The 27,353-nt window shown below is 39.4% G+C and overlaps 1 protein-coding gene across 3 annotated transcripts in view; it reads left to right on the top strand.

The window, feature by feature from the left end:
* MAD1L1 (mitotic arrest deficient 1 like 1) overlaps positions 1-26,946 on the top strand; it is a 528,381-nt gene extending 501,435 nt beyond the window's left edge. For all 3 annotated transcript variants that reach the window (XM_075179556.1, XM_075179558.1, XM_075179559.1), the window contains one exon: positions 25,831-26,946. In XM_075179556.1, the coding sequence (XP_075035657.1) occupies positions 25,831-25,989 (159 nt within the window). In that variant the 3' untranslated portion in view covers positions 25,990-26,946. The remainder of the gene's footprint in view (positions 1-25,830) is intronic.
* The last annotated feature ends 407 nt before the right edge of the window (positions 26,947-27,353 follow it).

Raw genomic sequence — 27,353 nt, forward strand, 5'->3', positions numbered from 1 at the left:
CCGCCTCCCTATGGATTTTAGCAAGATCTGGTTTATTTAGTGACCACGTGGAGCTAAACTGCAGAATTTATAGGTAGGCCTCTACTATGTTATTATTAAGTTATCTCTAATATGCCTGCAGCCAGTATATATGATTTGGTCAAATAATGAAATATTTTACAAAATATTCTGCCAAATATCCAAAATATGTAAAAACAATAAATAAAGATTAATTTAATTAGTCTAAATTGAGGTGAGAAGAATTATAATACTTTCCTAATCGGGGACTATTCCTGTCTTTTCTAATTTTATAAATCACTTAGGACAGCTCAGGTCCAATTAATGATTTCCTGTGTATGTCCTCGATATAACCTCTTACTATCACCCTAAAGTAAAAGTAATGGTCTCAGCTCACAAATCAGTTTGTGTGGAGTGGTTGTAATGAAACACAGGAACTGTCTAGATTCTTGGACTATAATAGTGCTGAGATACAGATGCACACAGTAATGATAAAACATGTACATATGTTTGGTGTCACGTTAGTATGCTCCACACCTGGGGGTGACCTCTGCCTGCTTTAGTTTCTGCAACATCACCCCACTTTTGAGTTGGCACTAATTCTACATTCTGTGCGTATCTCAGGTTCTAATTACTCAGTGGAACCCATGCACTAATGTGGTGTAGAAGCTTTGGTATCTGCTGAGAGAATTCAACTTGGTAATGGATAGCAGTGAAATGACTATCTCCGACTGACCCCACTAAGCTAACAGCGTAGTCCTTTATGTAGACCAGGCCTGTCCAACCTGCGGCCCTCCAGATGTTGTGAAACTACAAGTCCCAGCATGCCCTTCCAGCTATCAACAGGTTGTCTACTAGCAAAGCATGCTGGGGCTTGAAGTTTCACAACACCTGGAGGGCCGCAGGTTGGACAGGCCCCATGTAGACCTTTATGTTCTGGTTCCTATCCATCCTAAATAACTTCTCTCTATTGGAGGATACACTGCCCTAAAAACTCCCACCCATTTGCCTTGTTGCCTATAGCAGATAATCTTGGCTGTAGTCCACAAGCTATATCAACATGTTACTTATGCAGTACAGAAGCAAAATGGATGGCTTGGACATAGTGTAGAAATTGGTTCATCAATTAGATCATGATCACAATTTTCTTATTGAAGTGAAGATCGTATCTGGGAAATGCTGTTATTTTCTGCTCCATTTACACTTCTGCTATGATGGTATTCACAACCCTGTCCAAAAGAGTGGCACAGTGGTGTCTACCATTAGGACCGTTCTATAGAGGCACCAACATGGCTCTTAACTATATATAAGCTACACAAATAAAATGAGGGCACAGGACTTATACAAATAAGAGATGCCAAAATAACCCTGTTGTTTAGAAAATTTCTTGGTCAAATTAGTACTTTTTTTTAAACCACATTTACAGTGGTAATGCCCTTATCTTTTTATTTTCACCACATTGTACTTTAAGCCATACCTCTTCTATTTCTAGAAGATCCATTCCTAGGAGCAATATGTTTGAGCTCAAATGATGATGCTTCATGTCGTCTTATTTATGAGGCTGGAAGATTGATATTTTTCCCTACCCACTGTGAAAGCTTGGTTTGTAATCAAAGAACTAATTAGACATCTTCTCTGAAACCTTTGCACTTTATAGACCTAGTGTAAAATATATTAATGTCCTATTTCTGTGACTGCCAGCCTTTCTCATTTATATATCCTCCCTCCACTAGGTCATCACTAAAATAGATTTTTCTGCTGGTTTCTCTATTTCCATGATACTGGCTTTTAGTAGGCTTAATTGCAAGCAGTGTAGCTTTGAAAACAACCATCATTATAATCGACTCAAGAAAAATATTGATTCTCACCAGGTCTCGCTCACAAAATATCGGCAGCAGTATGTCAGCACAGAGAACAGGCAGCAAGATCAAAACACGTAAATAAATATTCTGGACCCAGATTGGAAATAAAAGGGAAAGAAAATAAATAGCCCTGCTTCATCTTCCTCCCCTGCCTTCCACAGGAGATGATCCATTGACCCACAGCTAATATGTCCAATTTTATCAAGGCAGCACATGTCATTAAGTCAGTAGATAATGGTGGACCTTTGGCTGTTTAGGATGTTGCTTTAAACATATAAAAATAAAATACAATAATAATAACTTCATTCATTTTTAGTTTAGTCATTTCTGTATAAATGCAACCTCAACTATGGTTAAAGCAGAACTAAGCACAATAAATGAAAATAGAAAGTACGACACAGTCCAAACATTTTTTTCAGTCCCCTCCACGTTCCTCATGTAGAAGAACGCAGAGATCCATTCTCAGGGTTCAAAAGATAATTCCATTTGTGCCTAATCTGTGGTGACCACCTCTCACTCCAGCCTACAAGACTTCTCCTGTGCTGCTCCTCACTTATGGAATTCCCTACCATGCTCAATAAGAGACTCCCACATTCTTTCAAATCTCTCAGCGCTCACTGAAAACAGCCTTTTCACTAGGATTTACTCTAGTCACATTTATACTACTCATGCTGGTACACTCTCCAACCTCCACTCTGAGCCACACTCACTCCCCTTGTGTCACTGATGTTCCCTTTTTTCTCCAGATTCTAAGCTCTCTCATCAGCAGGTCGCATCCTACACGTTGTTTCCATGTCTGCATTTATTTTGTCTACCTTGTATGTCCTTGTTTTATGTTTGCCCTGTTTCCCCCACATGTGCTGCAATGCACTTTGCCAGCCCACAGTATGGTCTGCTTGTGGTGGCTTTCGGTAGTGGGGGACGTTCTGGGTGAATGGACCCCTTTATTTGTTACCATGGGTGGCAGGTTAGCAAGAGGTGATGGTCTAGAATAAATGATCTTCCCCTTTAAAAAATAATTGAAATGCTTCTTTAAAATAACTAAAGTTTTTTCAGATGATGAATTTACTTATACTGGTAATAGTAATGGAGAAGTGATGCATTCTGGCTTACACAAGGTCTGTATTATAAGCCATTGCTAACTGCGGGCTGCTATGATTATATTTATTTGAATAGTGCTAGTTGTACATGTTAGTAGCAAAGAAGGTTCCAATATGTATACCGGATTTGTGTGTTAACTAAGCACTGGATCTCCGTCTAATTGGTGCATGTTTGTGGAACACACAGGAGCACAGGTGGAATAATTAGTGTCCCAGCAATCTGATCGCCCACCTGTACTTCTGTAAGAGATCCACAAAACATGGACTGCTGACGTGTTCTAAGAACTGGTTTGAGAAAAGTGGAAGTGACCGGCAGTGTTTATTACTCCATCACTGCATACCTCCCAGCTGTCCCAATTTTGGATGGACAGTCCAAATTTGCGGACCCAGAAAGCTTAAGGGGAAGTGCATTTCCCTGGACAATGGGTGTGGTTATGCAGATTAGCGTATGATTTGTGATAAGGGGTGTGTGTCTTGCACTGACAAGATACAGGGCTTATTTTCTCTGGGAGGTACGTAACTGGTCCACAACAGCACACGTGGCTCTGCGTTACTCATTGTGGCAGAACATGTACAGTGTTTGAGTGACTAAGGAATCCTATTTTGCTAGTTTGTTGTACCTTTGACGATATTTGACAAGTATGCTGTTCCCAATCATTTTGAAGCCCCCTTTTTATGTTGCATGTTCATATTTTGGTTTTCTTCTCCATCCTTAACCACTCCTTGCATGTCACCTACTTTCACTTTTCTCATACCAAAAGAATGGGAGCGATCACTTGTGCAGCTTTCCAGCATGGCCTATTCCACAGCTAGGAGGATTCCACATTGCAAAATATTACGTGAACGCTTCATGAAAATGTTACGCTGCAGTATATGCCCAAAATAATTTATAATGTGGAATTGATCACTAACAAGGCACTGGCTGGACCTTTTATAACCGATGTATGTCATCCGCACTACTGCATGGTGAACATATTGTTTATATACAAACTACAGGGCTTGTCTCCAGTTGGCTCATTTTCTAGTTCTATCACTTGGCACTGACAGACAAGTGGGTCCAGTGATGGGGTATCTGGTTTATTGGGCCCTGTTGAGGACATGAGCTCCTTTGATAGTACAGTTGGACCTCTTACATCCTCTGCAACCTTGCTAGTTGCATTATAGTTTGTGTTCAACTCCCTCAGTTCTGATAGAAACTCATTGCAACTACTAAATGGTGCTATGTATGATGGGGACTTCAACCAGCAGTTGTGATAGACTTTGCACAGTGATAGTGATCTGCCATCCACCAGTAAACTGCTAGTAGCCTATACATTGCAGCGTAAGGATCATATGAAATCAGGCAAGTTGCTTTACAATAAATTGTAATAATATGTATTGTAAAAAAAAAAAGCCTATCTTATACATATTATGTAGTCTGGAATGCAATCTTGAGAGAAAGCATATATCTTCAATTACTTATCAATTATCAAATTCCAAAGTAGTAGGGCAGTGTTGGCTAACCTGTGATACTCCAGGTGTTGTGAAACTACAAGTCCCAGCATACCCTTCCAGCAATAAGCTGCTATATATTGGCAAAGCATGCTGGGACTTGTAGTTTCACAACACCTGGAGTGTCACAGGTTAGCCAACACTGTAGTAGGCTAAAAAATAGTTCTCTAATCTCAGTTTTACCTTGTGAATGAATTTGTCAAAAGTAGACTTGGGTTTGTCCTACACAGCAGATCTCTGGATCCTGTTTATTAGTGGAGAGCTGGACCTTTTCCAACCAGGAGCAAACTCCACCGATTGGTCTTGTAATTAGAGTGGACAATCTGATGGCCTTATTGAACAAATCTCCAAAGCCCTAACTTAAAAGAGGTGCAAAGTCTGTAACAATTTTATGTTTTATCCTCATAGTTTCCATCTACTTACTGTGCTGTAATACCAGATACTGGACTGTGAATTGTGTGTACAGGACCAGACGTACTAATTACAAGATGTTTTTCATTGTACTATTGGTTTCTCCTTATCTTTTTAACATGTTGCTCCAACTCTCTCTTCCTATGAGGATTATGTTACAAACACAGTAAATATAATTTTACACTGACTATTTTATTCATATTATTGCTTTTAAATGTCATTGTCCTATGTGAAAACTCCTTACAGAATTTCTTTTGTGCTATTTCCAATAAGTTGCACAGTTTATGTGTAAATGTGACAGTCCCATCCATCTTATTCAGTGTCATCGGCTTGGACAGAATATTGTATGTCACAGAATGAAGTTTATAGCTAGTTCCTGCAAATCACTCGCTGTCAGATATATGACCTCGGTCTCTGGTAAAGACCCCGTTAGTCAGTAACAGCAAATTTTAATAATCTGTCTGGGGACAAGTGTGTAAGCCTCAAGGCTTGATCTGAGGTCACTCCTAATTAGCGCTTTACTGCCCAAAGTAATAAACTCTTACATTTTAATCCAGTCTTACCAGCTATATTTTACTTCAGGGTCGGACTTTGTACAGAGAAGATATAGGTGCAGACAGAGAATGTAAGGAAGAAGGGGCATCTTGATGTATGATTATTGAGAGCACAGAGATTGTTTGTGAGGTTGGAGTTTGACAGCTGTTACACGACTACACATGGGCCTACTGGCAAAATGCATCTATTTGTGTGATATCTGGGTGCTTCCGCCTCTGTTTCCATAAGTGTGGAGATGGTGTCTGCATAAATCTTCTCCCTGCTGTACCGCAGGCAGAAGCTGAAAGCTTTGGGAAGGCAGACAGTCGGCTGGGAGACACGACACACAGGAAGAGAAGATGTCAAAATAACATGCTCTAAAAGGACTTAGTTTCTTCTATTCTTGTCAAAAGACTGACATGTAGTCAGCGTATCCTAAAATTGTGGCTCCTTCTCCTCCCTCCTCCAGGAAGAGGAACAACTAATTTTATTTATCTTATTTTTCACTATGAAGATTTCTATCTTTACCAGCATAAAATGAGCTAGGGAAAGACTGCAGAAATAGTCTCACAGAGCCAAAAGTTAAAATGCTTATTGTATTGTATAATAATGTCAATTAGGAGCTGTCCATTCAGCTCCGTATATAGTGGAATTTTGCTCTCGAACCCCATCACATCACTCTCAATTCTTCCGCAGTATCACTTACAAATAATGTATGATCCTCCAGACATCAGCACACAGTCCGGGGCAACAGGCTTATATTAGGGCTTATGTTAGTTTGGGTTTCTGTTTAAATCTTGAGGTTGATTTAGATTTATTGCTTGGTCTATGTAAGGGTTATGGCTAGGTCTGCATGGATAGATTTCACCTCAGCAAAAAAAAAATGTCATGAGTGCTGTGAGGGTCTAGCCTTCCCTGTGAAGGGTCATATAGATGTTTTTACATCGGAGCCCTTACCAAAGTTTTCCCTAATTTGTGAGTTGTCAGGATATTTTTTGTTGAGAAGGGAATAATAATTTTATTTAGCCCATAGTTTATACCATAAATGCACAGTAATATGTAACATGGGGGTATGTTTACTAAACTGCGGTTTTGAAAAAGTGGAGATGTTGCCTATTATTATTATTATAATTTATTTGTTGGGCGCCACAAGGATTCCGCAGTACCGTACATAGTACAAACAGTAGAACATACAGGGTTAAACAGTACAGAACGATAAACACAAAGTACCAATGCTTCAGTAACTCCAGCCATAAGGACAGCCGTATGGAGTAAGGACAGAGCAGAAAAATAGGTATGGAGACACGAGGGAAGAGAGGCCCTGCTCATAAGAGCTTACATCCTAAGGGAGGGTGGACAAATCAGACACGAGAGGGAGCTGGTGATGCCAGGGGAGAGAAGAAGGGGCCAGGAGAGAGAGGGAATATCGAGCAGAGTAGATGAGGGGTTAAGTGGATGTTTGATAAGCTTTGAGGAACAGGTGAGTTTTAAGTACTCGTTTGAAGGAGCACAGATTGCCTATAGCAACCAATCAGATTCTAGTTATCATTTGTTTAGTACATACTACAAAATGACAGCTAGAATGTGATTGGTTGCTATAGGCAGCATCTCCACTTTTTTTAAACCCGCAGTTTAGTAAATAGACCCCATGGTCTGGTTAATTATCTTGTTGTAGCAGAAGGCAATAGTTTCTGTGCTTCCATTGCATCAAATGCACCTTAAGGGCCCATTCAGGAGGGATCCTCTAGTAACTTTAATTGTTAATCTGAGCCTGGCTGCAGCTGATATGGTGTGTGTGTGTGTGTGTGTGTGTGTTAGTGTACTGCAGGATGTGCACTGCCTGACATCAGGATGTCTGATCATTAAACATTCTGATATCTGAAATATTTAAGATTGCGAAGTACGAGCATTGTACTCTAAATAAAACTAACTCTTCGTTTCCGAACTTTAAAGTAACTTTTAAGTATTTGCCATAAAGAACATTAATCCTCGCACTGTCGCCTGCAGCATTTACACCACAAATATTCTAAAAACCATTAGAGCTAGGATATAGTAAAATGAAGCTCCAAGACATATCTTAATCCCCACTATCTTTAATGAGCCCAGCAAGTATAATTCTAATTGTTTGTTTTCTTAAACACACAGCGTCTACAGTTTTTCAGTCAGGTTTCTAGGCAGCAACTGTAGAAATTAAGTGCAATGTCTGAAAGAATCGCTTTGTCCCAAGTGATATTTGCCACAGGTAACTATTAAGTGTTCCATTTTGTTTCTAGCACTAATTCACTGGGAGTTGAGCAAGAAATAAACATTCTGCTCTTCTCGTAGTTAATGTTTTACCTCAGAGTTTTTTCCCCTCAGAGTTCCCGGCCTTACATCCTCCACCTTCTTGAAATGTAAAGCAATTGAGAAAATAAGACTTTTTAAGTGAGATGAATGAGATTTGCAGGCTTAGCGGAAACTTTGTGCGCCGGAATAATGCTACACAAATACTGGCCGGTCTTGACCTAGAACGTCTTTCATGACATTTTAATTCATTAAATCCGCATTTTATTGTAAACACGTTGTACAAGGAAAACACCTTTTAGCCAAGATAAAATAGAAAGATATAATTAATCATGAGCGGTTGTAAAGTAACAATCACTCTCCCTAAGATTTGCCTCGCAGGCATTTTTTTTTTTTTTAATCTGTTCTTCTCAGAGCTCGCAGTCCACCCACCAGCTTCCCACGCTCCTACATACATCTACGATCTTTCCCTCTCAACATGAAATATCCAAAACACAAGCAACGCAGTCAGAGAAGGGGAAAGCTCATTTACAATATCAAGAGGAGGTACAGCCAAATATGGTTTCCCTGCCTGGAGCTAATGCAGCTAGACAACATGCATGATCCATTGGTGATTTATACACATGAGTGCATTGCCTAGCGTGTCCTACATTCCCCACTATCACAGTAAGGGAGAAGGTTACACCTAAAGGGTTAAATAGCCGATCTCTGTAATGTGCAGAGAGAAATCTGCAGGGCAAGTTGACAGCATTTTGTAAAGTTTATTTTTTTTATCCACACTATACTGAAAGTGATGGCACTGTGCTACAGCAACATGCATGGCCGCCACTCATTGCCGGGGCGTTCCAAGGTTTAGAGGATTTGTCACAGACTCTGTATTTCTTATTTGTTATATTTCTTATTAATATGTATACAGAACGTAATTCTCCATGCCTGTGCTTATTATTTATGCTGTACGAGTTGGGAATAATATAAAAGAAAGTAAATGATCATCACCATTTATTTATATAGCGCCACTAATTCCGCAACGCTGTACAGAGAACTCATTCACATCAGTCCCTGCCCCATTGGGGCTTACAGTCTAAATTCCCTAACACACACACACAGACTAGAGAGAAACACAGGGAGAACATACAAACTCCTCACAGATAAGGCCATGGTCGGGAATAGAACTCATTATGTTCATGATCAGCCACTTCTTTGTCAACCTCTGATGACGTGGAGCTTTGTGGCACCCTACAAATAAAACATGATGATCACATCGCAGCTCTCTTGTAAGCGAGCACTTAGAACGCAGAGGGACTGAATGAAGGAAGCTGTTTGGGAGTGAGGAAATTGCTGCATGCATCCCTAATCTCAAGATGAGCTCTGACTGGAAGAGAAAGCAGAAAAACTCAGGTTTTGTTTTTTTGGGGGGGTTTTATTTTTTACACGTATACAGGGAAAAAGATGTTATATGAAAATTGATTTATCTAAAAAATGACTGGTACTTTTTAAACTCCTCTTTTACTGCAGTGAAAATGTAAGTGGGAAAGTGCTATCAAATGACAGTTGTTGTTATAGGTCATGTTGACATTTCTGCTCTTTCACAGTCAAGTATCAAACGCCACCAGGCCTTGTGTCTTGAACAGAAACACATCAAGCAAGTAGAATAGGTACTTCTTCCCTTTATGAAAATATACCTAAAGACAAAGACTGTCTTTCTTAAAGGGCAACGTGCCTCAAAAGGTGTAAGATCAATTGGGGCAGCACGGTGGCTAAGTGGTTAGCACTTCTGCCTTACAGCACTGGGGTCATGAGTTCAATTCCCGACCATGGTCTTAGCTGTGTGGAGTTTGTATGTTCTCCCTGTGTTTGCGTGGGTGTCCCCCGGGTGCTCCGGTTTCCTCCCACACTCCAAAAACATTCTGGTAGGTTAACTGGCTGCTATCAGAATTGACCCTAGTCTCTCTCTGTCTCTGTGTCTGTGTATGTTAGAGAATTTAGACTGTAAGCCCCAATGGGGCAGGGACTGATGTGAATGAGTTCTCTGTACAGTGCTACAGAATCAGTGGCGCTATATATATAAATAAATGATGATGATATGAGATTAGATGCACTTTTTAAACCATTGGAATAGTTTCAGAGTTCCTTCTAGATGTCAGTTACCATAACTCTCCATAAGCATTTCCTCTGTTTCCCTCAATGGTCTCCATATGTGTAATCCTGGCTCTTTATGTAATATAAAGCCAGTGGAATATTAATAATGGTGCTTCATGTGGCATACTTGCAGATTTTGGAGATCTGCACTTTAGGAGATGCAGAGAGTTACTATACAAAGTCAAGGTGGGCATCACTACCCACCCACCACAGATCACGCCTCGACCATTGTGAAATATGCATTAGTGAGCAGGATCTTGGACTGGAGGTTTGTTGATCCTTGTCATTTTGGCCCTGCCCCATATTGTGTCATAGTGCCATTCGGGAGCGGTCCTAAAATGATGTGATTCGCCCCAAATTGCGTCATTGAGGCTCCTGTTACGCCTACTTCACTAGGCATGGGCAGAACTTGGGAGAGAAGCCTGCTCTCCCGAGAGACGTTCCAGCAGAGTAGGCAAGTATGGTTGTGGTTTGTTTGCCTACAAACGCGAGCACTAAAACTATAATATAATAACACATTAGTCATGGACATATGAAGGGGACAAAGAAATGTGTGACCTGCGGGTGACCAGTGATTTCTGCAGTCATTCACTTCTCTTGGTGCCTACCCTAATATTACCTTAGTGGAGTATTAGCACCGTTACTGTTCACCTAATGCCCCATCTAAAGACAGATGTGGAAGCTATAGAGCGTTACAGGTATGTTTGTGAAACATCTGGACATTACCAGTGATGGATAAATGGGGCAGTAGTAAGGATATTTGCCCCCTAATGGACAGGCGTTACGTCCTTTAAAATTAAGTGTATTATTTTCCTGCAGGGTCAGACCCAGACGCCTTTGCGTCTTCTGCACCCACCAGTTGGACACCGTTGTACTTGAAGGAATGAAGGTCATTGTGTTAGGCGTTAGTTGATTGCACTACATTCTGATGGAAGCACACACTCGTTGCAGTCTATCCACAAACATATTTCAGATGAGAACCACAAACCACCCCATCTCCTATTGTACATGTCTTACACCTGTTACACTGCAAGGGTATGAGCGTCAGAAATGCATAGGTTAAACAAGTATTTTCTTAAGCCATCATATGTTATGTTCCACCGCACATCAACTTGTTGCAGCCTATTTGTGTATGCTGGGAAAGCACAGGAGAATTAAGAAGATAGATGTTGTGACAGTTTCTGGGGTAACGAGAAAGATATTTAGATTACTGGTGACTTTGCATCTCACAAAAATTATTGTTACAGAGACTGTAGTAAACCAAACAGAAAATGTTTTTAGCTTATATATAAATAGCCCAACAAAATGTTTGTGTTTTAACAAAAAAATAAGCAAAATTATATACTTAAGGGAACACCAGCCATATTTTTAAACTCATGCATCCAATTAACATTATGGGATCTATTTATTAAAGAGTAAAAGCCATATCTTAGCCGAAAAACAGTGTTTTCACCCGCGATAAGGCTTCACCCTCTACATCAAGGACTACAATAGCGGTAAGATCATTCATGTCTTGCCGGCTATAACTTCCCCATGCTATTTAACAAGCATCCTGGCTTCCAGTACTTCTGATGGTGTGTACCGACTAGCGCATATCCCTTATAAGTTTACCCTTACAAGCCTGGACCAGTATCGCCTAGGCAGCGGGTATCGCTCAGCTATTCTGGTAACATTTTAGTGATAGGTTGTGGTGATAGCAACGACAGAAAATCAACATTATCGACACATTTTAATAAATAGACCCTGAAAGTATTGTTACCTGTTGTTTGTTGTTGCTGTCTGGTGAAGTAATGATAATCTTCTCATAATTAAATGCTACTTGTATGCTGGAGATTCCAGCCAATGTATGCTAAGTGAGACACTAGCCTCAGAATTCCCATACTCCTCCATTCTCTCCTGCCACAGACCTCAGATCCAGTAACTTACAGGATCCCAAACAGCATGGATTTACTGGGGGGGGGGAGATCATGTCAAACATATCTTATTGATGTTTTTGAAAAAGGGACTAAAGTAATAGATCAAGGAGGGGGTGTAGATGAAGCTTATTTAGATTTTAATAAGGCGCTTGGCACTGTCCCACATCTCAGACTGTAAAAATAAACTTGAACGCCTGGGATTGGATTCTAAGATGGTTGAATGGATAAGATCTTGGTTCAGGATAGAAAGCAGAGTGTTTATAGTAAATGTAGAGTATTCACAGGAGGGAAAGGTTACCAATGGAGTACCCCAGGGATCTGTACTTGGACCAGTGCTTTTTAATATCTTAAATGGTATTGAAGGGAAAGTATGCCTTTTTGCAGATGACACAAAAATATGCAACAGGGTAGACACACCAGGAGGGCTAAAACAAATGATTGATTATTTAGGTAGACTAGAGGAATGGTCAAGAGAGTGGTAACTACAGTTTAATGCCAAAAAATGCAAAATCATACCCTTGGGTCTCAAAAACCCAAAGGCTTAATACAGAGCTGGACTTAAGGCTCTGGGGGGCCCCTAAAGTGTACTATGGCTATGATTTTAGACATATACACAGACAATACTGTGTGCACTACCGTTAGATGCACACAGCTCTGCCTTCACCAGTAGTACAGTGTGAAACAGTACATACCTCCCAACTGTCCTTGTAGTTGGACCAAATCCTGACTTAGCGAGACAGTCACCCAAATTCGAGACTTCCCCACCAGATTCAGGACAGATGGCAGACTGTCCCGCTCTCTCCTTCCTGTTCTTGTCATTTTCATCACCTGTGGCTGCTGGTGTCTTAAACTCAGTTGTTGCTTGTGTAGATCCTGGAATATTCATGTAAATCTAAAACAGCCCTGACATTAAATCAATAGCACCCACATTTAATAAAAAAAAACTATTTCCCTCCCCACAAAGCAGCCCAGCAATAAATGAATAGCATTTACATGTAACAAATAAACCCATTTCACACAACCATTGCTGACAATTAATATTTCATATTGACGTTAAATAAATTAGCCCTCCTTCTCCCCAAACTTAGACCCAAATTGAATAATAAATTAATAGTCCCGAAATCAGCACAGCATTTAAAGATCCCATCAACTCACCTTAAATTAATTGGCCCCACTATTAAATAGTACACCAATACCTATAAAATAAATTCATATCACCCACCATTAAATAATTAGTCCTCAGCAAAAGTACACCATTAAAAATTCTCTCTCTCCCTTAGCCTCTCCCCCTCTCTAATACATCATCCTCAACCACATAAAAAGGCAACTTAGCAAATGTACACTCCGCAAGTGTTGTACTACAACAAACATCGGATCACCTGTCATCTTTCCCCTGTTTGTGCGGCTGTCAGCTGTAAATCCCCCTCACGCAGGAGCGCACCTCTCAGCAACAGAAACCCCCCCCCCCTCCAGACGGACAAATCCTTGGCAGCACGCCAGATGTACAGCAGCACCGCGGCTGCTGTACATTTTTACATCAACGACTTCTAGCTGCTGCACATGCGCAGCAGCCTCTCTCCTTCCAGGCGGCGGGGGGCCCTCAGAGAGAGGGGGGCCCGGGGCATGTGCCCCCTGTGCCCCCACTTTAATCCGGCCATGGCTTAATATAGTATTAATGGCATAATAACGGAAACTACTGAAGAGGAAAGGGATCTAGGAGTCACTATTTCAGGTGACGTAAAGGCAGGTAAGCAATGTAGCAAAGCAATGAGGAAGGCAAATCAGATGCTTGGTTGTATAGGGAGAGGAATCAGTAGCAGAAAGTTGGAAGTAATAATGCCACTGTATAGGTCATTGGTACGGCCTCATCTAGAATACGGTGTTCAGTTCTGGAGGCCATATCTCCAGAAGGATATAAATACATTACAGACTGTGCGAAGAATGGTGAATGGCCTACAGCACAAAACTTACCTGGAAAGACTCAAAGATCTTAATATGTATAGTTTAGAGTCGAGAAGGGAAAGGGGGGGACATGATAGAAACTTTCAAATATATCAAGGGTTTGAACAAGGTACCAGGAGAGAAGCATTCTTCAAAGGAAGAGAAGTATTAGAACACGAGGACATGTACTGACACTGGAGGGAAGTAGGTTCAGAGGAAATTTGAGGAAAAACTACTTCACAGAAAGGGTAGTGAATAAGTGAAATAGTCTCCGATCAGTTAGTGGAGGCTAATACAGTAGAGCAGTTTAAACATGCTTGGTATAGACATAAGAATATCCTTATAAAGAATAAATGATCAAATAGGGATTAAGGTAAACCATAGGTTAAAAAAAAAAAAAAAAGTGCTGCGTCAAATTCTATGTTTCTATGACCTTGGAAGGAAGCTAGAATTGTCACCTCTGACACTTATAAAAGTAGTTTAATTTCAGAAACTGTTAACCTCTCTCCCCTCCTATAGCCCGCTCCCTTTATTGTTCGAAATGTTATTGCAGAACATCACTGTGACTTATATCCAGCAGACAGTGAACTTCACTAAGTAAGGGTGTCATTGACGGATTCCAGTCTCCCATTTCGAACTGATCTATGCCTCATACCGATCTGTGTGTCATTGTTGCTGGATTCCTGTTGAATTTTTCTGTTCATTTGTAAGCGATGTTATTAATCAACATTATTTAAAAAAAAAAAAGAAATGTAGGTAGGTTATCAATTATACTTCACCAGTCGCAAATATTTATAACCGTTAATTTTATTTATTTGTAAACAGCATTGTTAGCTTCTTACATAACTTTACTGTAAATATATATCCACCACCACTCCGTGTTATACTACAGAATTTTATGCAGGTTATTTTAAGTTCGTGTTTGGTAGTGCAGCTTTGGTGACGTACAGAGAATAATCCTACTCGCAGACTTCCCAATCCCTACCCAGCAGTCCATGTCTTGTACAGATGAGATCAAAACCGTTCTCTGAGTTGCTTTTGCATTTTGGGTTTCATCTCTGTTTGATAGTCTGCGTAGAGTCTGCATTTCTCTTCCCAGAATCACAAGATTCCGTTTTAAACTTGTATCCTCTGATCCTGATCTGCTGCATTTGAGCCTTCCAGTTACTTTTATAAAGAGACTTCATTTAAAAGGACAGTGGACAAGTCTCCCTGTGTCACAGGTACACAATTAGATTGTAACTGGGCAGTTACAGCATACTCTGTGCTATATTATATCGATTTACAGAACAATAATAATACATTTTCTGTAACTTTCACCTCCATTCCTGTGAATGTTACCACACTTAAAATTGAATAATTTTATTTTACAGGTTTAATTTGAAATATATTGTGTGGCTTATGTGTGGAAGATGACAGGGGCCTAGATGTTAATTCCTGTTCCGCTATTATAGTTACTGTCACATGTGCTCATTGTGAACATCACCGGCACTTTCCCCAGCTCAATGCAAAGACTAAATAATGAAGAGTAACAATGGGAGACCAATTAAGTTCTTTGCAGATTTTAATGCCCGAATCAGCTAGAAAAAGGAACTTGAGTCTCGTAGCTCAGTGTTCTACACTTAGATCTTTTAAATGCCCTGTTCTGGTGTCAGAAGACTCGGGAAAAAATGTAAAAATTGGAAGCAATGCCACAAAGTAACAGTTCTCTCTATTGTATTATTCCTTATCTTCCTTTTCTTCCTTTTGTGGTGTCTTTAACAGCAGTGCAGAAAGTCCACTCCAGTCTCACCTTTGAAGAGCAGCCGTGTCTTTCTCCTTCTCCTACACAAACACTTTTTACTTTTACTTTTTCTTTAACTCCCACAGTCTCCATTGTTCCCGTGTCCTGTGCCCAGGTTTAATCTTCTTTAATCTTTGGCTGTGGTCCACGTCTCGCATGCCGCTTTTGTCTGTTGTAAGGTACACGGTTGTTCAGGTCACCTTACAAGTCTCAAGAAATAAAAACATACCCTGGATGAATACTTGGAAAATGTAACTCTGTAAAATGATCTTGTTGATCAGCTGAAGGTTTAAAAAACAGGGCAAAGACTTTTATAAGATAGCTGTTCGTGCCCTTGTGTATTGATAGGTGAGATTAGAATGATGTCATACAGTAAAGTTTGACTAGTTATTTTTATTTTTGATAGTCAGTCACTGTAATCTTATCAATAATGACAATACATATATATATATATATATATATATATATATATATATATATATATATGCAGATGTACAGTTTATTTAGACTAATGACGGATGACAGCATTGACTAAATGAACTGTGTAGTTCCGTATTTGCTACATATATTTTCTTTCAGTATAGATGCGAGCGTGGCATACTGAGTAGACATGCGTGCTTTGTGTTGTACGACCCTGTTAAACGCCATCTGTATAATTACATGAAGTTGTTTGAGGTTGTAGAATTTTTTGATGGCAGAATTAATCACACAATACACTACTGGCATGACAGAAATTAAACAATAGCCATTGCAAAGGCAAATCTGGTGGCCTAGCACACAAACCATTTGCTTGCAGGGAAATGATGCTGGTGACAAGGACAAGCTATAAAATTGTATTATAGCAATTTTGACATGATCATTACACTCGTGAATAGTTAAGGTGAGCTGTGATCCTCACATGCAGCTACAATCTATATCATCAAACTAACTTGTCCTTGTATTTCTGCCGCTCGAACGCCATATGCTTGTTTGTTCTCTTCCACAAGGGGGCATGTGTATCCTGAGTCTCATTTTATGTTATCGCAGCCATTTAGGCGCTTCTAGTGATGGGTGAGTGCGCATTTGGGCATATGACAGTGAAGGCTGATGCACGCTACGTAAACACGCTCACACTTGTCTCCGGCGCCTGAGCTACAGGTTGTGTTTGCATTCCTCGTGTTAAGCATCATTCCACCAGACCACCTGAATTGCAACTGACTTGTTCTGGAGTCCGATTGTTTATTTGCAACTTTACCCCCAGCCGGTTTAATGCATCCGAGACTATTCTGTCCCCCCCCCCCCCTAGCTCTACTCTGTCCATTTGCCACAATTTTTCTCTCGTTCCTTATTATACTCAGATGCTGCATTGTAAGGCTAGTTCAGGGGGCTATAGCCAATCACTCCCTTGCTGGGGTCCCTATTGAAAACTGGTTTTCCGATTAGGCTATGTTCCCCAGATCTGGCCAGCACCAATCGTTAGCAAAACAGTGGGTTCACTATTCTTTACAATCATAAGGATTTGTATAGAGGTAAATTAAAATCAGAAACTATATTTATTCAAAGTGGTTTAAAACTGACATTAAATAAGTTGATTAAACACTTTTTGTAATTACTGTTTAATTCTTTCCTACTGATAAGGGTCCTCAGTCTTCTTATACTTGTAGAATGTTGCTGAATCTCTCTCCTGTCCCTGTATATTAGTTCCACTGGCATTCTTCCAGAAATGCTAGGACATAGGATGGAAATAACAGCTGACATGTGAGGACATTAAGTGACTAGTGAACTACAGCATGGACAAGGATTAGGTTTATGTTTAGTGGCTAATTATGGAGTGCTTTTATTTTGCACTGTTTGACTTTGGTCATAAATAAAACTGTATTAATACGAGGAGTTCACCACTTATACACCCTGATTATTCAAGTGAAATCATTCTGCTAAATTATCTTTGTATAAGCGTGGGCATCTAAGAATATCTGGCTAATTTTGACAATATCCGCTTTTTTGCATTACCCATAAATGTTCTTCATAGATCTATATATCATGTATTTCTAGAAATCTGGATTAATATGTTATGCTGAGCATGCTGCATCCTTTGGGACAAATCACTCCACATGAATGACTTGACATATTGGCCTTATAATAAATTCACAACTGGGCCGTTTTTATGGGATCTTCTCCCTTTAGAGCTAAAAAGTAAAGCAAATGAATCGTAGTGTCAGAAGAAGAGAGAAATGTATAAATCACTCAGTAGGGGCATCAACCGAAAACTGCTTTTCCAATATCGGATTGCTTCTAGTTCTGCTGTCCAATCTATGGCTATTTCCATATTCTGGACAGGCAATAGAGTGCTTTATGGCTCATAAATTCGCCTTCATGTACTGACGTAACGGCTTCACTCCCTCACATCTGTGATCTGTGTGTATAATGTATATATATTTCTCCATACAGTAACCTATATGGATATTAGAGTTCTGTGAATATATAGTATTAAGGTCTGTTACGATATCTGCTTTGAAGGAGATGTCTACTTATCATTCGCAAAACCATTGCTGACAAAATTTGTGTTCTCCAGGCAAGATGCATTTCAGGAGCTGGTGCCAATCAGAGTGTCATCCAGCAATCCTTATTTGGCAATCTGCGTCAACTGATCCAATCATGTGATTTGAAATACCAAAGCGATTCCAACTAGAGAGATCATTTTTTTTTGTCTGGAGAGCTCAATGTTGAAGGCAAAGGCGGTGCATGTCTAGAGTGCTGATGTCCAAGTTGTGTGTTCCACTGAATTCTGTTATGGAGTGTAACAAAAATAGATTCGGGTATATATCATATTGATGTAACTTTACTACATAGCCCCCTGTATTCCTATGCAAGCAGATTTGTTAATGTAAGTATCAAATTGCACCTAAAAGTGGATAGCTATTCAAATACCCACAAGACTATCACTTTGTGTATAATGTTTGCCTTCAGGATGCTAAGAAGTTAATTAACGTTCTAGGTTTCCGTGATTAACAATACAGAGTGGTCCATAAATGTGGAAACACCTTTTTAAAACGAAAATTAAATTAGGGTTGCATCCAAGATGGCCGTCTTCAAGATGGCCACCATTCTGACCACATACCCTACAAAGTTTTCCACCACACCCAGATCATATGTGTAGACACTGGATTAATGTAATATTTCCTTACTCATTTCCATTTTAAAATGGTGTTTCCACACTTATGGACCAACCTGTAGATTGACCTCCCTAATCTGCCCTGGGTTGGGGTGCAGAGGCATTGTAGTTTTATTTCACACTTGGGTGACAATACATAAGTATGTTGTATTTATTAAAACGTAGAAAGACAAAGGTAAGTACACTGTGTGTGCTTCGGCTAGACTACATCAACCATACCCAGCTGTTGATTGGATAAAGATAGTATTGGGATAGCCACTGACATGTCTGTGTTTTACAGAAGTTCTGAATGAACACTGCCTATTCGCTAAATGTCTTCTGGCTGCATTCATTTTACTTATTTGGAGTCTGTTTTAAGTGCTGAATTATTTAATAACATTATGAGGGAGGAAATATTTCAATGGCCTAATTCAGTGGAGAAATTTTGATAATGTTTCACTGGCAGAGATGTCTGTTATTTTAAGAGACTGCTACAAAACCAAATTGAATTATGTTTATGGTAGTCAATATAGCGGAGCCCAGAGACCATTTTCAGTCTTGTAAAACACACTACAGTTTCTTTGTTGCACAAATAATTAATAATTTTATCCAATCAAGCATATGGAGAGATGGGAATTTATTATTTAAATTCTCCACCTCCACATTATAAAGTAGTTCCAGAATGATGCTAAATATAGACGATGATTGTAGCTTCAAACTACACAATAAATACTATGGTTTTTCATAGAAAATAAAAATCGGGGTTAACTCCAGATGGTTATCTTCAAAGCATAATTATCCCTGGCTGTGACATTAGCTCTGTGATATATATTTGAAAGGAGACTAAACAATGCAGAACAGACTGAACAGGTTATTTTGGTGAAAAAAATATATTTTTTTGTAATCTTGCAGTAAAAAATATAGTTTTATGGTTTTAATAAATGTACACAAAAAAGGACATATTATATACACCATACTCATAGCAGAATATCTCATTTGACTGTTTTAACTTCAGTATTAGTTTACCAAAGTGGTGTTTTTATTGTAACCTTACCACCTCCCTCCGCCCGGTATCTACAGTGGAATTAACAAATGCGCAATCACTTTTGTAAATTTGTTTTTTAAAAGCTGACAAAGTTTAATTTTTTATTATGGAACTTTCATGAATTTTGGGTTTTTTGAGTTGTTTTTAAAACCGCCCATAAATCACCATGTTCAAAGCTTAAGTTTTATTAATTAAATTTTATATGTAATATATATGCAATTAAAACAACTCGCTCTCTTTGGGACAAGGTTACCTGTGTTTTGGCACATCCTAATTATTTGATTAAATTAATAAAATGTCCCTTCCCCAGATCCAAAACTTCCTGCACACCCCTAAAGGTTCTATCAGGAGATCTAGTTCAGCTGTTCCTTGCGGACAAAATGTTGATTATATCTGAGGGCTGGGAATCGGGATCAATATTTATTTTTTTGGTAGCTTATTTTTGGTATCCTTCCCTTTGATAGGATGGTTCGGAAATTGAGCAGTAGACTGTGTCAACCTCAGGGTGATACAATTCTACAATATTTCATTGTTGACGTTGGGCGGGGGTGGGGGTTGCAAACCAGAGATATTTTATACCAAATCTCCAGGAATGATTACAGCGTCCGCTGTTTTCCAGATACTATCAAGCAGTGATACTTGCCAGAGTGTTTAGTGGGCCCGGTTGAATGATTCTAGGCAATGAGGCACCATTAAAGATTAGAGCCTTAGAGATTCAAATATAACACTGTCACTTCCTCACGATATGCACCCCACAGTTAGTCCCACTCCATTGCTGGGATATGCTCAGGACCGAATAAAATATATCTCCTCTTCACTGTCAACCGGGGGCATTCATAACATGGTCCAAAGAGGGGGGGTACTAGTACTATGAAGCCACCGTTGGTAGTGGAATCTGTACCTTTTTGCTTTACAGAAATAGTTGTCTCTCTCAGCATCAGTGTATCGATCATACTTGCAAAACAGTCTCTGTATCCAAAGAGACCTTCTCACTAGTGTGGGGAGAAAGCTGACCATTATTGAAGGAATTTGTGTAGCCCACAGGACCCTAAACATACCATTTCTGCAATTTATAAAGTGCTTCTTGAATACCTCCTATGGTGCACCAGCTGGATATGCTAACTTATGCGAAAGGGTTTTGGATGGGGGTATAGTTACAGAACAACAATGGCCTAAATTATTTCCATGTACATTAGACAACTCAGCCAGCTTCTCCATTGTGAAGATGCCATTTAAAGTGCTTTGTAGGTGGTACAGATGTCTTAGTCCGTTATGTAATATATTACTGTAGGAGACATAGTCAGAGGTGGGCTCTCCACTACATATCTGTTGGGAGTGCCATGGGATTGCCCCTTTTTGGTGACAGGTTAAATCCCATGTACCCAAGAATTTAAGGTGTTGTCTGAGAGGAGCTGGACTTCCGGTTACTTAACTTGCCTAGATCCTCAATACATCAATATAACAGCTCTTTGCTCAAACACTTAAATAATACTGTAAAAGAGATGACCACTGGACACTTTAGGTTCCCCTCTCCCAAAATCATAAAATAGTTGTTTTCTAGGATATACTTTTCATGAATGTGGACGATATGTTAGGACTAGATCCAGTTTACAGTGTCCTGGCTGTGGTGGCTAGAGTTTAAACGATCATCCACATATAGTTCCCTGGCTGGGGTTGATAATGCTTAAATTAAAACTTGCATTGTATGGCTATGTCAGCTAAGTCTATAACAAGGACACATGACAGGTACACAACCACCCATATTCTTTACCATATTATACCATATACAGTATTTCTCCCAAATCCAAAGAATTTGGATCAACTGAAGACCCCTACCGCTTCTTTCCTCACCAGTTACTTTTGCCCTCATCCACACTGATTATATCCCATATTCTTGACTTTGTTGATTTGTACTTTCTATGTTAATCTCTATGTGATCTTTGAGGGCGGCCATTTTACTTTTTAGCCTAGACCTAATCATTCCTAGAGTGTGTTCAGCTCAGGGTTTATTTCTGGATATGGACTATTATCTCTTGACAGAATACTAAGAACTATGAGGCAGCTTAATAAATGTTCCAGTTGTGCAATCGGATTTCATTTTACCAGCATTCCCTGCTTGCTGTAGCACTTTTCTATCACCCGTGAGTTGATGTATTCTATTATTACCTTGGAGTTCCTTCTGCTTTTTGTGCAAATAAACACTTCTAGCCAGGCTTACTTCTTGTTGTAGCAATCACTGTTGGTTGGCAATGATGAATCATAGAGCTGTAGATGGTCCTGCACCACCTGAATGAGCAAAGCCCCCCTTCACCTCTGCCATTACTTTGCACTCTCTCTCTCTCTCTCTCTCTCAATCAGACTCAATGGTAATGACACAGGAAGTTATTCTGGCAAGAGGTCAAACATGTCTGGTCTAATGCCCGCTCAACACTGTGACAGATGCTAAATGAACATTACCATAAAATTTTATTTGAAATTTTAACGACTAGTTGACGCTTCTGAGCAGACCCATTTTGCTTGCATAATATTACATTTACTTTCTACTTCAAGACAATAGAAAGAGTAATAACAGTGGTTTCAAAATCATCATTGGAGCATGAGAACATTAAAAAATAAATTACATTGGTGGATGTTCGTTTTAGTTGCAACAAGAGTACATAAGAAAAGTAACCGTTCACCTTTCAGTGCCGAACCTAAACATCTAGTTTTACTGATAACGGGACAAGATCCCTTACCTTTTGTGTTTAGTTATCGAATATTATGCAGGTGGAAGTTGGATTTTCTTTGGTATAAAACTGTCATGTGGAGCCCGTCTAATTTAGTCTTTTCTGAAGAATGCAGTTAAGTTGGCGGCATGTACGTTTACTGTATGTTTCTGAGGCTTGATTACACTGTGATGCTTTGGCTTCTTGCTTTGATGAAAGATGTCATTATGTTACACCTGCCTTAGTAACACGTCTTTTATATTATGTAAATGCTTTAGTTCACTCCTCATTATTTTCTGGTTGCTTTTCCCTTCTACTGTCTCTTTGACTCATCTTTACCAGTCCCTTCACTTCCGCATGTTGAGAATGGGATTTTGACATTTAGAAAATCATAGGAAAAAAAAAAAGAAAAACTAAATGCAGAAATAACTGAAATGTCTAGTTTAAAAGGTCATGTATTTTTTTTCAGATTTATTTTTATTTTTGGGTTGCTCTGAAGAAATGTTTGTTTGTATTTTAAAGTGCACCTGTTGCCTTATTCAGGCAGCCATTTTGTGCGCTGAACCAATGTTCATAAGTGCACAGCCTATAACCTCACAAGGAATCACGAGGCACCTAGTAAACTTATAGGATGAAATCTAGTGCATATTGGTTCAACAAACAAAATCTCTGTCTCAGTGACCTCACTAATTCCTAGTAAAGTGATAGGCGAACATTTTCAGGAATATTGGTTTAGCTCACAAAATGGCTGCCTCCAAAGTTTGTTTTGGGAGCAGGTGCCTGTTTTGGGATTTTATTTTATATACCTTTATACTATAATAATAACAATGGTGTGTATGTTGTTTCTGACATCACGCAGTGTCTCGTGCCTCAGTAAGGTCAGGCTGAATGAATGTTGGTTCAGACCATAAAATGGCTGCTCCCACTGTGTACAGGTGTGGAATCATTGATTTACCTGTGATTGCTGCAAAGTACTTTAGAGCTCAGTGGTCCTTATGTAAAAATCTATGTTTGTTCCTTACCACTGATCTAAACGCTTACATTTTTAGGTTCTGGAGTGATTAAAAATGTTAAAGCTTTGGATAGAGACTGGAGTAATAACCGGTCATAAATAATTCAATAATTGTTCCTACATTTGAAGTTGTATAGTTCTCTGCAGCTGCTACGTGCTTATGTTCGCAGATCGTTTTACAGCACATTCAGAGCTGAAGGCATAAAGCGAGCAATGTTTATCGACGTGGAAATAAAAATCTTACAGATTGTTTTTTTGGCAGTGATCTAAAAGAAACTTGCACATAACTAGCTTTTTCAAGTTTGTCCTAAGCTTTGAGAGCACATTAATACTGGGACCTACCTCTTTCATGCAGCTATTTCAAAGGTAATTAAACCACATTTTTCAACACCATATAATTACTTCAGGTTATAAATTCTGATTTACATCTCCAGAGACTGCAGTCTCACCATCGTTTTCGGTGTCTGTCTCATGAAAAAATTTCTGTTTTGCTGATTCCAGTTGCTGACATAGAGCATCATTTTAATCAAACGGAAAGTGTGTTTAAAAAAAAACGTGCATGACATTTTGTACTATAGGTTGATTTCAGTTTATTTAACTGTAACCAAACCCTGGGTTATATATTATGGGTTTTTTTAGGTTCAATTTAACACAGGCAAGAAACACCTTCCCAAGTTGTATAAGGATTTTGCAGCAGTTAGCATATACTCACAGAACAGATCCTGCCCACTTGGCTGACAGTATTAAGGGGTATTTATCATAGGACTATGGCAGAGATAGAAAATTTCCTATAGCTGCAAGGTACCATAGAATTTTTGCTGCGCCAGCTTAGCGATAGTCGGGTGGCAGCGGTAAGAGGACTCTTACCGATTATGCCAGTCTTATGCGTGACCTGGCCCTCCTGGTCCACACATGTACAGACCCATCCGTCCCCGCCCATACTACGGTTGACCGCACTGTCTTTGGCCATAAGATATCTGTTGTGTGTTATGATTAAAGCAACTTTTTTGCAATGACCTGCCCACCTGTCTTCAGAAATGTTCCCCAATGAGAAGAGTAGCTTTCATATAGAGCAGTTTTATGGCCCTCGGGGGGTATATTGCCTATATCTACCACTAGGTTACTGTTAGGGTTATGTTTATATATCCTGTGCAGCAGTTAACTATCCATGGATATGATTTGCCAAGATTGGCGATTATGGTATTGTCTGAGGGGAGAAGAGGTAAATGTGGAGACTAACAGACTAGAGGGATATATAGAGATATGGGACACCAATGGACATAGGATAACGAGACCAGTAACTATTGCAATAAATAGACATTGGGGTAAGTGTAGGTGTATACAGGGAGGTGGTAGACGGATAAATAGATGGAAACATAGAGACAAGGTGGATACTAAAGGATATATGGCAGCAAGACATTGCTATACTGAGACATGGTGGAAAGTAGACACAAATGTGTGCCAACGGAAAGAGGGATTACAGACAGGACTTTGGTAGATACAAATAAGGGACAATCATGGCATCATATATTGTCAGGCCAATGGAAGGCACTGAAGATAGAATGGGAATTATCTCTATAGATGGATAGTACCTAAAATATGAGGTTTATTGTAATAGCAGGTTGCATTCCCGCAGTGCTGATACTTCTTTTATACTCTACTGCATTCACCGTTCTAGAGCAATGGGTCTCCTCTTTGATCTTCATAAGCTGCTATTTCTATGCTAATTGTTTTTTCCTTTACAAATCAGATATGTTGCATAGCGGTGTTTCTTTTGTCTATTGTGTAAGATCTTCCTTGTATTGTCTCATTGTGTTCATCTATGACCTTGCAAAGAAAGAAAAAAAAAAAAGTTTTCATTCAGTGAATACCGATAATACACCGGGATGAAGTGTAATAGTAAGCAGACTTTTGACGGTCACATTTCTCTACACGGTTTTACTTGGTCTGTAAATGTTTAATAAAACCTCAGTAGAAGATACCCATCGACTAAAGATTCCACTTTTCCAAACCTGGACACCCTGCTACAATAATGGAGAAATAAAAAAAATATTATAATAAAGAGCCAGGTTCTACAAGGGCTATTTATTTATTACATATTATCTTGTGTTCCCCATTCGTCCGAAAGACTGTAGATATTTGTGTGAGTGTGTCTCTATCTATATTACTGTTTAGGGGTTAATAATGCAGGATACATTCTCTAGTAGACTATATATAGCTCCTGACATCTTTTGGGGACCAGCTCCATGAGTCCTCTGTTTACAGCCACCCCACCTCTTCTTCTCTGTTGTAATCTGAAGTCAGCAAGAAGACTCATGGATGGGGCTGGCCATAACCAGTACTCATCGGGCCATATGGTAGCCAGAGAACAGGAAGGGTACGGGTTATTTTGCACATTTAAAACTTTCTAAAAAAAAAAAAATGCTATTGTGCTCTTGAAGAAGTCATTTTAAAACTTTCCCTCATTTCTTTCTTTTTCAGTCATCCAGCCCCTCCGGGGGGAAGCTGCAACTGCTTGAAACAAACTTCTCCATGACTCTGCATGACTTCATTGATCTCCACCTGCATCACCAGAACAGCATCCCCGCATTCCTGAGTGCCGTCACACTTGACCTCTTTAGTCGTCAGACCATCACCTAACCTCATTGTCTGTATTCTTAATGGCTCTTAAAAAAACTGTGGTTTATATCAGCGCACTATACAGTACTGACTTTTCTTGTGAATATCACTGTAAGACTCTTCCTGAAAAATGTTTCCTAGACAGAATTACTGTTCTTTTTTTTCCTTTGTTGTTCTAAGTTTATCCTTCATGTATGCAATACCATTGGGGAAAGTATTTTTTTTAGGCTGAAAACGCACATGTCGCCCCAATGAAGCTTCGAGTCAACCTTGTTCACAGACGAACCATGGCAATAGTTAGAGATAAAATGTAAGTCCTCTGATCTAGGATATCATTGATCCCAGCAGGGGGACTGCTAATGCAGTATTCAGCAGTAAATGAACCTTGGTGGGAGTGGGGTCTTTGATGAAAGGAGGTGAGTATTGTGAGTAACCCGTCTCTTGCATGATAACTCCCCTGTAACCCTGCTTAGGTTACCTTACTGCTGAGTTCTGCACCTAGTCCATGTGTCTCCTCATACCTCAACGTCTAGGAACTCCAACTTAAGACTACTTAGGAGAAAATTGTGAAAGTGAAATATTTCACTCCAAATTAATTATTATACTGTTTATTAGAACAATGAAATGAGTTGTGTCTTTGTTACTATTGGTATTTATTCTATACCATGTATCAATGATGCTTGTAGGAAGTCTATTACAGCTGGCTGCCACAGACTCTGTAAAGTCAAATGCTGGTCCCTCGGGTATATGGAATAAGACTTTTGTTCAACTGTAGCCTTTCACAGCATCAATAATTGAAAAGGTTACCATGCACCATTCATTATGGCATTTAAGCTGCATCGCATGTTACAAGAGGCACGTATACAACAGCTTGATTTCCTATCATGGTGTTTCAGTGTCACGTCAAGTAAATAACTCTGACCCTTTTCTCCAGTGTACGCTGATAATAATGATAATTAAACTCTATTCATCGATTGAGACATTTTTGCTTTACTTCTGACTTGCTTATTATTGAACTGTAATCTATTTTTAACTAATAAAACAATGTAGACACACTTTTATTTCTGTTTTACAACTACATTTGGTAGGTGTTGAATGTTACCTGTCCCCTACGCACTGTGGTGGTGGCGGCCATTTTGTGGCCTGAACCAATGTTTATGCAACCTATCAATTCAATAGGAGTCGGTGACATCATTGAAGAGTAAGGATAGCTGAATATTGTTTCAGTCAGCAAAAAATGAATGCCTGCACTGTGTGTGTAGATAACGGGTCCATCTTAACGAAATATCAGTTGTAGTAGAATGTTTGGGAACTCTTACGGTAAATGCAATATTGAGTTAATAAAAAGGCTGCACGCATATCGTAAGAGCCAAATATTAGAGTTT

This window comes from Mixophyes fleayi, chromosome 7, assembly GCF_038048845.1.
Source record: "Mixophyes fleayi isolate aMixFle1 chromosome 7, aMixFle1.hap1, whole genome shotgun sequence".
NCBI lineage: Eukaryota > Metazoa > Chordata > Amphibia > Anura > Limnodynastidae > Mixophyes > Mixophyes fleayi.